Source organism: Natator depressus, chromosome 11 (assembly GCF_965152275.1).
Source record: "Natator depressus isolate rNatDep1 chromosome 11, rNatDep2.hap1, whole genome shotgun sequence".
Lineage (NCBI taxonomy): Eukaryota > Metazoa > Chordata > Testudines > Cheloniidae > Natator > Natator depressus.
Window position 1 is genome coordinate 1,241,217 of NC_134244.1, and position 15,810 is coordinate 1,257,026.

The window sequence follows — 15,810 nt, forward strand, 5'->3', positions numbered from 1 at the left end:
CAGCCAGGCCCCTCACTGCGCCATCCATCAGGGCTGTGAGTGTTTCCCTGCCTGGGGCTGGGGGCTGTGCCCCTCCCTGCACCCTCCAGCCAGGCCCCTCACTGCGCCATCCATCAGGGCTGTGGGTGGTTCCCTGCCTGGGGCTGGGGGCTGTGCCCCTCCCTGCACCCTCCAGCCAGGCCCCTCACTGCGCCATCCATCAGGGCTGTGGGTGGTTCCCTGCCTGGGGCTGGGGGCTGTGCCCCTCCCTGCACCCTCCAGCCAGGCCCCTCACTACGCCATCCATCAGGGCTGTGGGTGGTTCCCTGCCTGGGGCTGGGGGCTGTGCCCCTCCCTGCACCCTCCAGCCAGGCCCGTCTCTGGGAGGGGGTTACTGTGCTGGGGGCAGAGTTGTGCCCCTCCCTGCACCCACGCCCCAGGGTGGGGAAGGCAGCAGTTTGAGCAGATACCAGCTTGCTCTATGCCCTGCCACCAGCAGCTGAGAGCTGGGGGATAGAGCTAGGCAAGGGGCCCTGGGTACCCCCCTGCACCAGTCCTGCCAATGGGAACAGCCTGGGCTTACCCTCCCCAGGGGAAAACTCTGCTTGAGGCTGGGGACCCAGCCAGGTGACTGGCCCAGCCCCAGCCGCCCCAGGGTGGAATTTCCCAGGCCTGCCCTGCCCCTCTTGTAGGAGCTTAATCACCCCCCCACCCCACACAGGGCTCCAGCCAGCCCCTGCCCTCCCCCCTCAGAGAGCCCCCCTCACACACCGCATCTATTGCAAACAGTTTATTGACTGACAGCAGGGTCCGCTCCCTGGTGGCTGGCGCAGCCCCACAGCAGCAAGGGGGTTGCACAGCAGGACCTGCAGGGCGCAGGCACCCTCCTTCCACCCCCCTGCATCCGCAGCCTTAGAGCAGCTCCTGCCCAGCTGTAAGGGGAAGGGGGGGGGGGGGGAGGCTGCTGGAGTAAGTCCCCTCCCCCTGTGCAGGCTCTGAAGGAGAATCCTTCATCTCTTCCAGCTGCAGCTCCCTCCCCCCATGGGGGTTGCGGCGGGGGGGCCCTTACTCCTTCCCCTGGGCTGCCTCCATCCCCGCAGTCAGGCCTCTTCCAGCGGCAACCCCCAGCAGAGCAGGACTGGACTGGAGGTGCCCAGGGCTCTGTCCCCCAGCCCCCCTCCCACCGGGGCCCCCTGGCACAGCTGCCCTGCAGAGCTGTCAGGGCCCCACGTGCAGGGCACTGCCCAGTCAGGCCCCAGCACAGATGCCATGCCCCCTCCTCACTAGCTACAGCCGACTACACACTGCTCAGCAGACAGCAACAGGAGAGAGCCCCCCACTACGCAGCCCGGGGGTACTGGGGGGAGGGGGAGTGCGGAAACAGAGCGATGTCCGGGTGTGACCAGCCTCCCTGGGCGACTGCACATGGCAGGGTCCCCGCGGCGCGTCCCTCAGAACACACCTGGGGAGACAAGCAGAGGGGAAGGGGAGGGACGACACAGATGAATCAAGCCTTGTGAGCGTGTGACAGCCAGGGTACGTGCAGGCCAGGGCACCAGCGCCCCTGGGGCTGGGGGGGGCTCCAGCCCCATTCCTGAGGCAGGACTCAGCCGAGGCTCCTGCCAGCCTGGGTGCTCTGAGGCGCAGGAGGGAGGGGTGCTGGGCCCTGATGCCCCAGCTGGGTGGCCCCCAGCCCTGTGGAAGTGGGACAGGGGCTGCAGCCAGAGCAGTGGAGGTGGGGGGTGGGGTAAGCAGCAGGATCCAGAGCAGCAACAGTGAGGGCAAGAACTAGCACCCATCCCCTGCCCCCCCAATACCCTTCTTTATATAATAATACTTCCTTGCAGGATCTCCCCCCCGAGGGACACCCTGCCCCTGACTTCTCTAGAGCAGCCCAGCTGTGCTTGTGTCCCCTGGCGAAGGACCTGAGCCCCACACCCCTGGGCAGCCCTCCCCTGCCAGGCCGTGACCCCTACACCCCTCCCAGGCAGCCTGGCCCAGCAGGGGGGTTCTGGGAGGAGACCCTAGGGGCAGACCAGCTCCCACTGAACCTGGGCAGGTCCTCGCACACAGCTGAGCCAGGGGCAGTGCTGGCCTGGGGGAGGGACACCCCCTGCAGGGGGGGGGGGGGGGGACATGGCATGGACAGGCAGCTGAGCATGTGATGGTGCCAGGGCCCCACGCGACCCCCCCCAGGACGCCCCAGGGGAAGCGTTCGGTTCCCGCCCTGCGGGGGCAGCTCCTCGCTCTGCAACGGCACCCACCAGAGGGAGGCTTCTCTCCAGCCCTTTACTGAGCCCCCCGGCCCCGCTGGGTCGTCAGGCAGCCCGGCGCCTGCTGCTCCCCGGGGCTGGGATCCTCCGGCTGCCCGGGCCCCCAGCCCCAGCCCGGTTCACAGCAGGCGACAGTGGGGCTGCTTCGGCTTGGGAGCAGGCTCCGTCCCCACTGCTGGCTCGGGCGCTGCCCCCTCCTGCCCGCCCCCTGCCCCCGGGCTCTGTGTCCGGCTCCCCTCGCTGCCCACGGGCTGGGGCCGAGGCACCTGGCTCCCCCCTTGCGCCTCCTGCTGCCTGCTGGCGCCACGCGCACCTGCTCTGTGCTGCCCCGCAGCCTCCATCTCGGACAGGCTGTAGGCCATGGCCAGCTGCAGATCCTCGTCCTCCTCCTCGCTGTCCGTGTACAGGCAGACCGGGGACGAGCCGCGGGGCCGCGGCGGGGCGGGGGGCGAGTGCGAGGCCCGGCCCGGGAGGGCCTGCTGCTCCCGGCGGCTCAGCTCCAGCCCCAGCGCCATGTCGTCAGGGACACCTGACGGGAAGGAGGCACAGGGGTCAGGCCCCAGGCGCGCTGTCCCCAGGCCTGGCCTGGCCGTGGAGGATGGGCCTGTGCCGACGGCACCAGATGGGGACCCTGGAGACACAATTCTAGGCCTGTCCCCGTCTGCCCAGCTCACCCTGGGCCAGGTCATCTGATCTGGGTCTCAGTGCCGCTGTCTGTGAACTGGGGAGAACCCGGCCCCCCCGCCTCCCAGAGGGCGGGGCTCAGCCAACATATAGGGGGCACCCTGGTCCCCAGAGACCCCTCCCACCCCACTCCTCACCGTTAACGTGGATTGATTTCAGCTCCCCGTCCTCTTCCACCTCCACCCGCTCCTGCCCGTTCTCCACAATCCTGCAGAGAAAGAGCCAGCACAAGGTCACCCAGCCGGCCAGGGCGGCACCCCACGGGGGAGATTCGGGATGGGGGGGGCACTGTGCGGTGCCATCAGGGACTGTGCCAGGCTACGGGCTCCATGTGCGTTGGGGGCAGCTGCCAACTCCATTCTGAGCGGGGGCTGGTCTTCACCTTGTCAGTATCTTCTGACCTCGGGCACGAGCTACGCTTCCGGGGGGTGCAGGCCATTGATTTAAAGTGCTCTCCCCGCCCAGCACGCGGCGACAGGTGGCCTAGCAACAAAGCCTCCTGGTAGGACTCTGGGCTCCCCGGCTGGGGCTGATCGAGGCGTCACCCGGCAGAGGGGCTGGGAGGTCATGAAGGGCAGACGCTGCGCTGTTTAGGCCGGGTCTTTGGCCATTGACAGCAGGTCAAACAGCAGCTGCTGCAGGAGCCAGCAGAGATGGGGGGACCCTGCCAGGACACAGCTGGGCCCCAGGAAGGGTGGGCTCTGGCGTGGCGGGACATGGCACTGGCTGGCCCCATGGAGAGTTCTGGTGTGGGGGACACCATACTGGCAGGCCCCATGGAGGGCTCTGGCATGACGAGTGGTGAGGCACTGGCCTGGCTGGCCCCATGGAGGGCTCTGGCATGGGGGAAGGTGGGGCACCAGCCTGGCTGGCCCCATGGAGGGCTCTGGCATGGGGGAAGGTGGGGCACCAGCCTGGCTGGCCCCATGATCTGGTCCCCTGGAGCAGCTGCCGTGTTGCTGGGAGACAGGCTGGCTTGGCCATGGCCCAGTCCCCAGTGGCCCCTCCCTACCTCTTCGTGGTGATGCGTTTGCCATTGACGAAGGTGGTGGAGGTGGAAACCGAGCGGAAGCCGATTCCGGGGTCGGTGCCAGGGCTGAAGGACGAGGAGAAGAAATCTGAAAAACAGGGTGACAACCTCACAGCAGGAGCCCCCAGCCTGGGCCAGGTGTGAGAGGGTGACGGGGTGGTAACGGGTCAGCCAAGGGGATGCACTGCAGTGAAATGTCTGTCCAGGAGTCGCAGGGTGTGATGAAGTGGGACTGTTCTTAATGTTTCCTCTGAATACTGTAGGGGTGCCTCAGTTTCCCCTAGGCAGTTCTTAAGTCTCTAGGGGGTGGGATAAGGGGGTGTGATTGTTGCAGAGCAAAGGGCCAGGGTCCATAAATGGCCGACACTGTCTCCTGGCCCCTCCCCCCCTGCAAGGTGAGAGATAAAGGGTGGGAGAACAAAGGAATCCGGTGACCTCCTGGCCCGGGAAAGGGACAAAGCCCAGAGGAGGAGGGGCTGGAGGGAGTTTCAGTTTGGGGCTGGCTGGGGACGAGGAGCGAAGGGCAGACGTGGTTGTCTGGCTCACGGCCCCCCAAAACGGACCCAGCTGAGGGGTCCTGTTCTCTGCACCCACAAGCTCTGTGTTAGACCATGTTCCTGTCGTCTAATAAACCTTCTGTGTTACTGGCTGGCTCAGAGTCATGTCTGACTGTGGAGTTGCGGGGCAGGACCCTCTGGCTTCCCCAGGACCCCGCCTTGGCGGACTCGCTGTGGGAAGCGCACGGAGAGGCAGAGGAGGCTGAATGCTCCGAGGTCAGACCCGGGAAGGTGGAGCCGGGGGAAGCTGTGTGTCCTGCAGACAGGCTGCTCCCCGAGAGGGGACTTCCCCAGAGTCCTGCCTGGCTTCGTAGGGAGCAGCTCCAGAGCATCGCCCGGGGACTCCGTGACACAGGGCAAGACTGTCCTTGAATCGCCATAGCCAAGGGGAGGTGGTTTGGGCCGGCCAGGGGATCTGGCACCGAGGGGAGGAGGAGCGACTCGGGAGAAAGCCGGGGCTGGGACCACACAGGTGCCCGCTCCAGGTGCGGCAGGTGCCCAGGGAGGACAGTGCTGGCAGTGACAGGCAGGCTGCCCCCTACCTGAGGATGCCGGGAAAGACGAGAAGAAGGAGCCTTGTCCGGGGTGTCCAAGGCCAGCTCCCCGCAGCTCTGAGAACGGCAGCATCTCATCTGGAAGACAGAGATCGTGGCGTGAGCACAGCCCGAGAATCTCCCTCGCAGGATGCCAGGCCAGGCTGCGGCAGCCACACAACTCCAGAGTGCAGCCAGTCCACCCTGGGGGCAGGGCACCCACGGGCCCCAGAGCAGCAGGCCCCAAAGGGGGTTCTGGGGGGCGGTCTCCGGAGGCCTACGGAGCTGGCACTTCCATGTGTCCAGCTGCTGAGTTGCAGGAAGAGAAGCTGAAGATCCAGCAGACCCCGGCTACAGTGGCTCTCCTGCTCCGGGCGCTGCGGGATCAGGCCCACACAGGGGGCAGGGCCTGGGTGCTAGTCGCTCTGACAGGGCCAAACACTGCCGAGGGCTGGCAGCCAGCGGGCACTGCTCTGGCCTCTCTCAGTTCACGTGTCCTGAGGCTCCCTCAGCCCTTGGGAGAGGATTCCCGATAGGCAGCCTACCTGCCCCCCTCGTAACGGCAGCATGCTGCTTCCAGCCGCCCCCTGCCAGCACCCGCAGCGAGCCCTTGGCCAGCAGCTAGGGCACGGCCCTGGGACTCTAGTTCAATTCCTACCACAAGCCTGGGCCCAGCACCTAGGCCAGCTCCATCAGTCGTCAGTGTCGGCCACCCACCGCCGGTCACGGCTCTTCACCCTTCCTCACGGATCAGCCCCTCCCACGCACGGATCCTTCTGTCCTGTGTATTCAGCCCAGGAGCAAGCATGGCTGCCTCCCGCGTCACGGACGCTCTCCCCCCGTGTCATCCCCAGCTGCATCGGAGCCAAGCCTCCCCGCAGCGACCGAGCCCAGACCACCAACACTTCCCAGCCTCTCTCCTTCGGCTATCCGGCCTCCCTCGCTCCTCCCCTGTGTCCTCTGGCACAAGGACCAGCGTCTGCTTGGACCGGGCCTGCTGAAAGCGTGGGACAGTCCTTGGATGGCGTCACCGGCTCCCACACCACCGGCACAGCAGGCACTGGAGGAAGCTGCTGCTCCAGCTGTGGGGCAGGGGGCCGACGCGGTGGAAGGCACCGTACTAACCAGAGGGGTCACAGCTGCTGCTAGGCTGGCGACTCCTGCCCCTGCTGTCACCCAGAAGTTCAAACTCAGCCCCTCCCGAGCCAAAAGCCCAGGCCACACCACTTGAGTCAAAGGCGAATCTCCATGAGCTTTCAGCAGTACAGGACCCATGACACACAACATAGCCTCTGGGGTCTCTCACCAATCCCCACTTCTCTGGCCACAAAGAATCAAAACGTGCACTGGGTTGGGCCCACTCTCCCCTCCCTCCTCCAGGGCCCCCAGGAGAGCTGTGGGCCAAAACTCACCGAAGAGCTCAGAGAAGGGATCCCGCCCGCCGAAGAACTCCCGGAAGACGTCGTGGGCGCTGCGGAAGGAGAAGGTGAATTCGGGGACTCCTGCGCCGGCTCTTGATCCCCCAGGCCCTGCTGGGGAAAAGCAGACGCAGGACGCGAGCACCAAGATCCCAGTCTGAACCGCGTGAGAACCAGGCTGGGGTCCCCGCCCCCTGGGGAGACGCGCCAGGATAAAGGTGCTCTGTTAGCTGGGGGCTGTGCAAACTACAGGTCCCAGCATGCAACAGGACATGACGCGCTCCCAGGGCCGCTCTCACTCGGGTCCCCCTGCAAATATTTGTAGTGGGTGCAATTCGCCCCTGGGTCAAGAGCCGGCACCCAGCCCGGGGCAAGTTCCACCCCGAACGCCTGCAGCACTGATGGGTGGGTGGAGCACAGACACACCACACCACACCGGGGGGGGCCGCGAGCCCTGTGGGGCCGCACCTGGGGGGCTCAGCCACGTAGTGAATGGGAGGCCCTGCTCGGGGGGCTGCACCTGGGGGGGCTCGGCCGCACAGAGAGTGGGAGGCCCTGCTTGGGGGGCCGCGAGCCCCGTGGGGCCGCACCTGGGGGGCTCGGCCGCACAGAGAGTAGGAGGCCCTGCTTGGGGGGGCCGCGAGCCCCGTGGGACCGCACCTGGGGGGGGGCTCAGCCGCGTAGAGAGTGGGAGGCCCTGCTGGGGGGGCCACGAGCCCCGTGGGGCTGCACCTGGGGGGCTCGGCCGCACAGAGAGTGGGAGGCCCTGCTTGGGGGGCCGCGAGCCCTGTGGGGCCGCACCTGGGGGGCTCGGCCGCACAGAGAGTAGGAGGCCCTGCTTGGGGGGGCCGCGAGCCCCGTGGGACCGCACCTGGGGGGGGGCTCAGCCGCGTAGAGAGTGGGAGGCCCTGCTGGGGGGGCCACGAGCCCCGTGGGGCTGCACCTGGGGGGCTCGGCCGCGTAGGGCTTTGCCGTCTTGCTCATGCCCACGCCCCAGGCGGGCGGTGTGCGGGCGAAGCGTGGCTGTCCCTTAGGCTCCCGGCAAGAGCTGGCAGGACAGCACCCCGTTGGCGCGCGTCACGCGACAGCAGAGGCTGGGATTGTCAGACTTTACTCCCCTCAGCCCAGATTTCAGGAGCAAGGTCCCCCCCCCGATTTCAGCTCCCCCAGGCCAGGCTCCTCCCCCACAGCACGGCCGGCTCACCTGCTCCCATGAGGCCTTCCTTGCCATAGCGGTCGTAGATGTCACGCTTCTCCTCTGTGGGGAGAAGAGGAAGAGTTAGCTGGCCCCCACCGCTCCAGCAGGGCTGGGCTGGGGAAGGGGCGGCCCCTAGCTAAGGGGGAGCATCTCCCGCTGCGTGGGCAGGTGGCATCGCCAGCTCTCGTGCCATTGGGAGTACTCCTAAAGCCCCAGCTCTCGGAGTCATGGGATGGGGCAAGACTGTCAGCTGCTGTTTCCTCCCCTTCCTGGCTGCAGAGCAAAGCCTGGGGGGACGGCAACCCCCAGGGCTCAGACACAGGGCGCAGACGAGAACCCAACACTTCCTTTGAAAAGTCTGGGGATTTTCGACCTAGTGTCGTTGCTCTGGGACCCTTGGGGCTGGTGCGGGGGGTGGGTGGGGCTGTCCCTTGGCCGGCTCTCCAGGTGCCCCACTCCAGGCTCACGGGGTCTCTAAGCAGTATCGGATCACAGCGGCTCCAGGCGCTGTGATCTGAGCCAGCCCCCCTAGATCCATGGGATGCATGGGGCTACCCCAGGCCTGGGGGCTCAGCAGCGAGGGCCAAGCTCCGACAGCTCGCCCGGGATAAGAGCGAGTCTGTGGGGAATGAACGAATCCAGCAAGTCGTGCGCAATGCATGGGGCTGGCCATGGCCAGAGACTCCTGGGGACCCCTCCCCGCACCCCGACTACAGCCCCCAGGGAGAGAGCAAAGGAACACGAAATGGTGCGTGTGGCTCAGAGAGCAGAGGGTTAACAAGAAGCTCTCCCGCAAAGAGAGGGAGAGAGGCACAGACCGGCCAGACCTCCCCCCCCCCCCCCAAGCACCTCAGGGGGTGCAAAGGGGGCTCCGGAAGCTCAGGGTTCCCTACTGCAGGGATCGGGCCTGGCTGGGGGGGCAGAGTGCACCTGTGCCGGGGATCCTGGGCAGAGGGAGGGGCTCACTGGCCACAAGCAGGAACAGCCGCGGTCTCTGTGCTTCCCTGCCCTGCGCCGGGGCAGGATGCAGCCGGGCTGGAGGCTGCTTGCAAAGGGCCGTCTCGGGGCCTGCTCCGCGAAGGGGCAAGGAACCAGGGCAGCAGCTCCGTCCTGCCTACAGCCCAGGGGCACACGCACAGCTGGGCGCGACGGGGACACCGTCCATACAGAGCACAGCAGCTCCCCTCAACACCAAATCGGGGAACCGGCTGGGCAGGATCTGGGGATCCCCGTGGATCACACGCCGACTAGGTCCACAACGGGACGCAGCTACGGGAAGGCTGCTCGTGCTGGGGTGTGCTAACGGGAGCGCCGTCCGTAAGGCACAAGAGGTCATTGGCCCGCTCTGCTCGGCACTGGGGAGGCCTCAGCGGCAGGGCTGCGGCAGGGCTGGGGACCGCACGTCAGGAAAGATGTGAACCAGTCGGAGAGCAACAAACCTGATCACAGCTTTAGAAACCTGCCCCGTGAGGGAGGGTTAATACCTGGGCGCGTTCAGTCTGCAGACAAGACGACGGAGACCAGGCTCCAGGTCCGTGAAGGGCTCTTCTCTAGAGGATGGGGATTAAGGGTCTGTCTATGCTGCACTCTAAGGCTGGGCTCTGACCCTGGCTTGAGCCCACGTTCCGTCCACACACACACCAGTCAGACAGCTCAGCAAGCCCTCAGGGGGTGAGTCATAGAATATCAGGGTTGGAAGGGACCTCAGGAGGTATCTAGTCCAACCCCCTGCTCAAAGCAGGACCAATCCCCAATTAAATCATCCCAGCCAGGGCTTTGTCAAGCCTGACCTTAAAAACCTCTAAGGAAGGAGATTCCACCACCTCCCTAGGCAACCCATTCCAGTGTTTCCACCACCCTCCTAGTGAAAAAGTTTTTCCTAATATCCAACCTAAACCTCCCCCACTGCAACTTGAGACCATTACTCCTTGTTCTGTCATCTGCTACCACTGAGAACAGTCTAGATCCATCCTCTTTGGAACCCCCTCTCAGGTAGTTGAAAGCAGCTATCAAATCCCCCCTCTTTCTTCTCTTCCGCAGACTAAACAATCCCATTTCCCTCAGCCTCTCCTCATAAGTCATGTGTTCCAGACCCCTAATCATTTTTGTTGCCCTTCGCTGGACTCTCTCCAATTTTTCCACATCTTTCTTGTAGCGTGGGGCCCAAACTGGACACAGTACTCCAGATGAGGCCTCACCAATGTCGAATAGAGGGGAACGATCACGTCCCTCGATCTGCTGGCTATGCCCCTACTTATACATCCCAAAATGCCATTGGCCTTCTTGGCAACAAGGGCACACTGCTGACTCATATCCAGCTTCTCGTCCACTGTCACCCCTAGGTCCTTTTCTGCAGAACCGCTGCTGAGCCATTCGGTCCCCAAGTTGGAGCCCTAGGGCCCTGCTGGGCGAGGTCCAAGCCCTGTCACTTTGCAGTGTGGACGCAGCGCAAGCCCCAGCCCCGGGTCAGAAGGGCTGCAGAGCGTGGTGCGGCCGCCTTAGTCTGGCTGAGAGAGCCGGGCCCGGCCCTGGTTTGCCGCGCAGTGGGGATGCTGGAGTCCACGGCCCAGCCCCACAGCCCCGGGTCTACACTGCAGGGTGGACAGCCCAGTCGTGCTGCACGTCCACAGGAAGTGCCGGGTTTGATCTGCAGCACGGGGCACTTGGGGCAATTGCGGGAAAAGTTTCCAACACTCCGGGGAGCTACACTGAGGAGCAGGTTTCCCGGGGGCCGTTGAACGCCCATCCCTGGAGGTTTAAGCAAAAAACCCGTCAGGGCTGGGCTACGGCCACTTGGCCCTGCCGTGGTGCAGGGGCTGAACTAAGCGACCCCTTGAGGTCCCTTCCAGCCCCATGGCTACAAGCGCCAGGTGTCCCGAAACGAAGCGGGAGAGGAGACGCCGGCCCCTTACTGTCCGACAGCACTTCGTAGGCCTCCGCAATCTCTTTGAACTTCCGCTCGGCGTGTTCCTTGTTCTCCGGGTTCTTATCCGGGTGCCATTTCAGCGCCGCCTTCCTGTACCTGCACAGTGCCCAGGGACAGTCAGTGACCCCACAGCTCTGCCGTCAGCAGGTGCCATCCTCCCCCCACCGTGCCAGCCACCCCCAAGACCAAACGATGGTGCGACCCCACCGCGCCAGGTTCCCGCCAGCACCCGGGCACAGCCTGGCATCCAGGGGCTTCCTTAGAGAGCTGCTCTTAGCTCCTGGGATGCCCCCTTTGCCCTTGAACAGTCCCCCACCATCTCACCCTGCACGCCCCTCCCCATGCTGCCCCCCACCCCCTCCCCAAGCGGGGCCTGTGATCACAGCGCATGTTCCCACCTGGCCCTGCCCAAGATCTGGGAGGGAGATGGTGCGGGTTGCCGGGGGGGGATTGGGGGGCAGGGGGCTGTGCAGGCCCAGAGGCCACGGATGGCCTGTCGCCGCCTTCGCCCAGCCGTGGAAGCGAGGCCCGAGGGGAAGGGACTTGGCCAAGCTCGCAGCAGATCAGTGGCAGAGCAGGGCCGGATCCCAGGGCTCCCGAGCACCAGCCCAGGGCCCTGCTCACTAGGCCCCGCTGCCCCTCGAGCGCTCGTCCAGCCCCACTCTACCCTGAGGGAGGCCCCGGCAGGGCAGCAGCTGCTAGTGGAAAGCGCAGGCGACTCGGGCGGGGGCAGGACTTACGCCTTCTTGATGTCATCGGAGGAGGCGTTTCGGGGCACGCCCAGCACTTCGTAGTACTCCACCATGGCGCCTGTCCGTCCGTCAGGGGCCGGCGGTGCAGCTGGGGAGGCAGGGCAACGTCAGGCATATCTGGAGATGCCCGGGGGAGCAGAGCGAGCCCCCCAGGACTGTGCTGGCTGCTCAGGACAGAGCATCAGCCAGAAACAGCCGCCCGTCCCCAGGTCCCGAAGAGCAGCGACTGGGCTGTCTGTCCCCTGCCAGAGAGGGCCAGCCCGGCAAACACAGCCGCAGAGACCCACTGGGGCCCAACAGCGCTACCAGCTCCAGAGGGGGACGTCCCACCCCCTTTGCACAGGGGCAGCTGCTGATGCAGCAGGCAGAGTGGGGACACCGGGCCCCATCTGCCCTCAGTCCCTGCCTCACTGCCCGGTCTGTCTGCCTCCCAGCCGATGGGCTGTCGTGCCAGGACGGGGTCCCCCGGCTCGCCCCCTCACTTTGACGCTGCCACCCCTCCTCGGCCTCAGCCTCTCTGCCCCTGCCCGGGCAGCGGGAATGCAAGGGGGTTATTTGTGGCCCAGAGGCTGGCGGGCCCCACCCACGTCAGGCGCCGGCAGCCAGAGCCCCAGGGGCACTTGTCTCTGTCACAGCCCGAGCGCAGGGACGGCGCCAGCTGCAGAGTCTTCAAGGGACCCTGCCTCTTGGCACCCCAGAGGGTCCCACCCCTCCCAGAGCCACTCGGGGGCAGGGCTATGCTCCACCTACGCAACCACAGGACCTCAGCCCCTCTGGACCACCCCCTCCTCGCCCGGGTCCCTCGCCCTTGCTGAGCCGAAGGGAGGTGCCTCCCCACGGGAGGTTTGCTTCTGCTCCTCTCCCTCCTCATGTCTGACCCCCCACCATTCTCCCTCTCCACCAGGGGGCTCCCCCCACACTCACCTGCCCACAGGGAGACACCCCCGCAGCCAGGGCCAGCCACCCCCCACCGGCTCTTCAGGGAGCAGCCAAGGGGAGGAGCAGAGACCAGGCTGGCTGCTTGTCCCACCCCAGTCCCTCAAAGCACCCAGCTGCCCTCAGGGTCTCACCCCCGGGGCGGGGGCAGGGGGGCTGTTAATCAGGTGCCCGGGAGAGCTCCCTGTGGTGATGACTGGGGTAGCTGCGGTCGGCATTTGGGCACCCCCTCAGCATGTGCCCCCACCCTGCCCGGCCTCCGGCACTGGGGGCGGGGGTGACGAGGGGCGAGGAGGGGTCCCTGCTAGAACCCGCTCCGCAGCTGGGGGGGGGGGGGGGCACTGCCGGCATCAACCCATACCAGGGAGCCCAGGACCACCCTCCCCATGCGCCTGGGCAGGGCCCAGCCCAACGGGCCCCGGGGGCCACACCACAGAACACCGCCCCTCGCCGCGGGGGCCCGCCCAGCTCAGCATTCAGGCCCCGGAGGAAGTGGCCGGATTTATGCAGAGGGGCCGAGCGCCCCCAGCCCCCATCGCTCCCCCCTTCTGCAAGTCTCTAGAGCTCAGGGTTTTACAGGCAGTTTACTCCCAGTGGGAGTTCGGCACCGACATCCCATTACAAACCTGGCCCTTGGTGCCTAACGAGGGAGCTGGGGGGCCGGAGGGCGGGCCTAGGTGGGAGTCTCAGCCTTGGCCCGTAGGGGGCGCTGCAGATGCCCTCCCCGGCTGGACGGGGTCAATGTGGGCGGGGAGGGGGGGACTGCGCAGTGAGCAGGGGACCAGAGAACAGGGAATCTCACCCCGGGACAGAGCGGGGCCCAGCCCCTCCCTAGTCAGCCTGTCCGCATTAAGGAGCTTAGCAGCTACTATGAACATCTAATCCTGCCACCCGGGAGGAGTAAGAATAGCTCTGCCGGGAGGGGAGGCTGCCCGCCCCCGTCAGTGACCCACACCGGGGTCGAGGGCAGCGGAGGGCGCCTGGCTCCTCGGGAAATCGGGCCATTTGTTTACTTGGGGGCCGTGGCCTCAGTCACAGCTGTGCGCTTTCCCCACAGCGGCCAGTTCCACAGGTTAGTTCTACGCTGCAGCCTCCTCCTGGCCGACGCTCCCGCACCCCAGAATCCATTCGACCTGCAGCTGCCGTGGTCACGGCCCCGGCCTCTGAACCCCTCCACTGGCTCCCCATTTCCAGACGCATTACATCCAGGTGCCTCACCGTTGCCTTCACACCCTCGCCGCTCATCTCACACGGCCCCCCACCGCCCCCACACCTGCTCCTGCAGCCGGCCCCTCGCCTGGCGCACTGACTCTGCCCCTCTCAGCCCCACCCTGCTTGCTGCCCTTCTCTGGGCCTTTCCCATTTCAGGGGGGACAGGCCCCGAAGCAGACAGCACGGTGGAGAGAACACCCCTCTTCTGTTCCCTTTATCCGTGGGGCTGCTTTGCACCCTCCCCTCCCCCGCACATTCAGCACGTGCCCGACACTAATTCGCTCTCCCCCCCTGCCGCCCCCCTCCCCCCGCTTGCGGTCAGCAGTTCCCAGGGCCGCCTCGGGCCCCAGCTCGGTTCTGTTGGTAAATAAGGGATTTTGCAACCCCAGCGTGTGATTTTCTGCCTTTGAAAGCAAAAACACAAACTTCAATTCTCACTTTTCCTGGGGCGCACGGGGGAGGGGGGGAGGCCCAATGGTGCTGAGCAGGCCCAGACCCAGGGCGACCCCGAGGAGGGGCAAACACCCAGGGCAAGGGAGACCAGGCGAGTCACAGCTTCCCCTGGACCCCCAGGGCTCCCTCGCGCCTGGCCCCGGGTTCGAAGCCGGGTGCAGGGCCGGGCGTCCTGCTGCCAACCCAGGGAGCTCATCTCCGGCCAGACGCCGGGCCCGCCCCGGCACCTGTTCCCTTCGGGTGCCCGGCAGCGATTCCAGCGGGCGCCGGGACCGGCTGGAACTTCCTCGGCCTCTCTCCGGCGGCCTCTTCCCTTCGCCGCCCAGACGGGGCAACCCCGGAGCCCCGGGCCCCAGCCCCGCGAGAGGGGCCCCGAGCCGCCGGCAGCCCCAGGCTCCGCGGGCCCAGGCTGGCGTCCCGTCCGCGGCGCGGAGCTGCCCTGGCCGTCGGGGGCACGGGGCGGGCTGGGCCCTCGCACACCGGCCCCCTGCCCCGCCACCGCGGCCCCGTCTCTGGCCACAAGCGGCGCAAGCCACCGGCCCCCAGGCCTGGGGCCCGATCCCGGGGCACGGGGCCCGATCCCGTCGGGGCCCAACCCCTGCCCCAGCCGCCCCGCAACCTCCTGACCCCGGGGGGCCCCCCAGGCCCGACACCGCCGCAGGAGCGGCCCCCACTGCGCCCCCCGGGGGGAGCTCCCCCTGCGCCCCCCCACCGCGCCCCCCGGGGGGAGCGCCCCCTGCGCCCCCCCACCGCGCCCCCCGGGGGATCCCTGCCCCACTGCACCCTCCAGGTGCTCCCTGCCCTGCGCCCCACTGCACCCCCCCAGAGCCCCCCCCCCCGTACCTCCCCGCGGCGCAGCGGCCCCGGCTCCCCAGGCTCCGAGCGCGGCTCAGCCCAGCTGCAGCTGCGGGCCTGGGGCGGGACAAAAACGCGCTCCCCGCCCATCACACCCCTCCGCTGTGTGACGGACAGCGCCTAGCGCCAATGGGGAGCCCGGGCCGATTGTGACGTCAGGGCCCTGCACTCTGAACTGATGAGGTCATGAACCACAAGCTCAGAGCCCCGCCCCCCATTGGCCCCGCCCCTCCCTCGAACCCCGGGGCTCCCGGGACGGCCCCCCGCCCACTGCCCCCCCCACCCCGGGGGGCTCCCCTTGCATGGCCACGTGGATGGAAATCAAGGCCTGGGTCGCTCCTGGTTGGGGTTGAGGCTGGCCTGCCAGGGCACTGCTGCAAGGAAGCTCACAGCGCTGGGGTTCCAGCCAGAGGGCGCGGCTTGGAGGTGGGTGCCTCGCCTCCCCCGTCCAGCCAGCCCCAGGCACCCAAAGGTGAGGAGCCGTGGGGTTGCCAACTTTGTGACCAAACAAAACCGAACACCCTTGCCCTGCCCCTTCTCCGAGGCCCCACCCCGCTCCCTTGCACGCTCTCCCCCACCCTCACTCATTTGCTCTTTTTCACCTGGCTGGGGAGGGTCCCTTTTCCACGGGTGTTCGGTTGAAAGCTAGACATCTGGCAACCCTCCGGGCCCGCCCACAGCCATTGCGGCTCACTCAGGTCCCCTTTTCCAGCCGTTCTCCCCCATCCCAGGGCAAGGAATTGGCTGGTTTTTTAAAGGAAGGCTGCAATTCCCACCTAACGCATCACCTGACTCCAGCAGCTGGGAGCTTAGGAAAAACACCAAACACAAAACATCTTCTGTATTTTCCACAGGATGCATCCCATGAAGGGAGCTGTAGCTCACGAAAGCTCATGCTCAAATAAATTGGTTAGTCTCTAAGGTGCCACAAGTCCTCCTGTTCTTTTTGCGAATACAGACTAACACGGCTGCTACTCTGAAACCAAATTTCATGAGACTCCTTC

The 15,810-nt window shown here is 66.5% G+C and overlaps 1 protein-coding gene across 2 annotated transcripts; it reads right to left on the minus strand.

Moving 5' to 3' along the window:
* Positions 1 to 761: 761 nt before the first annotated feature.
* Positions 762 to 14,931, minus strand: LOC141995690 (dnaJ homolog subfamily B member 2-like). Of its 2 annotated transcripts, none has more exons than XM_074966970.1 (10): positions 14,795 to 14,931; positions 11,339 to 11,438; positions 10,585 to 10,694; positions 7,679 to 7,732; positions 6,469 to 6,585; positions 5,066 to 5,155; positions 3,949 to 4,054; positions 3,074 to 3,144; positions 2,566 to 2,781; positions 762 to 1,441 (listed from the first exon to the last, which is right to left on the minus strand). In XM_074966970.1, exons 2-10 carry the CDS (start codon positions 11,401 to 11,403, stop codon positions 1,431 to 1,433), a joined length of 840 nt encoding a protein of 279 aa, XP_074823071.1. In that variant the 5' UTR covers positions 11,404 to 11,438; positions 14,795 to 14,931; the 3' UTR covers positions 762 to 1,430. The 2 variants fall into 2 exon arrangements, with proteins under 2 accessions (XP_074823071.1, XP_074823070.1); XM_074966969.1 differs by having other exon boundaries at positions 6,469 to 6,588.
* Between the last annotated feature and the right edge of the window lie 879 nt (positions 14,932 to 15,810).

Excerpts from the sequence above, each read along its gene's own strand:
- LOC141995690 (XM_074966969.1), bottom strand. The coding sequence starts at position 11,403 with ATGGTGGAGTACTACGAAGTGCTGGGCGTGCCCCGAAACGCCTCCTCC. Across the intron at positions 7,733-10,584 it reads CTACGAAGTGCTGTCGGACA|AGGAGAAGCGTGACATCTAC; the intron begins GTAAGGGGCCGG and ends TTCTCCCCACAG. Across the intron at positions 5,156-6,468 it reads TCCCTTCTCTGAGCTCTTCG|ATGAGATGCTGCCGTTCTCA; the intron begins GTGAGTTTTGGC and ends TCTGTCTTCCAG.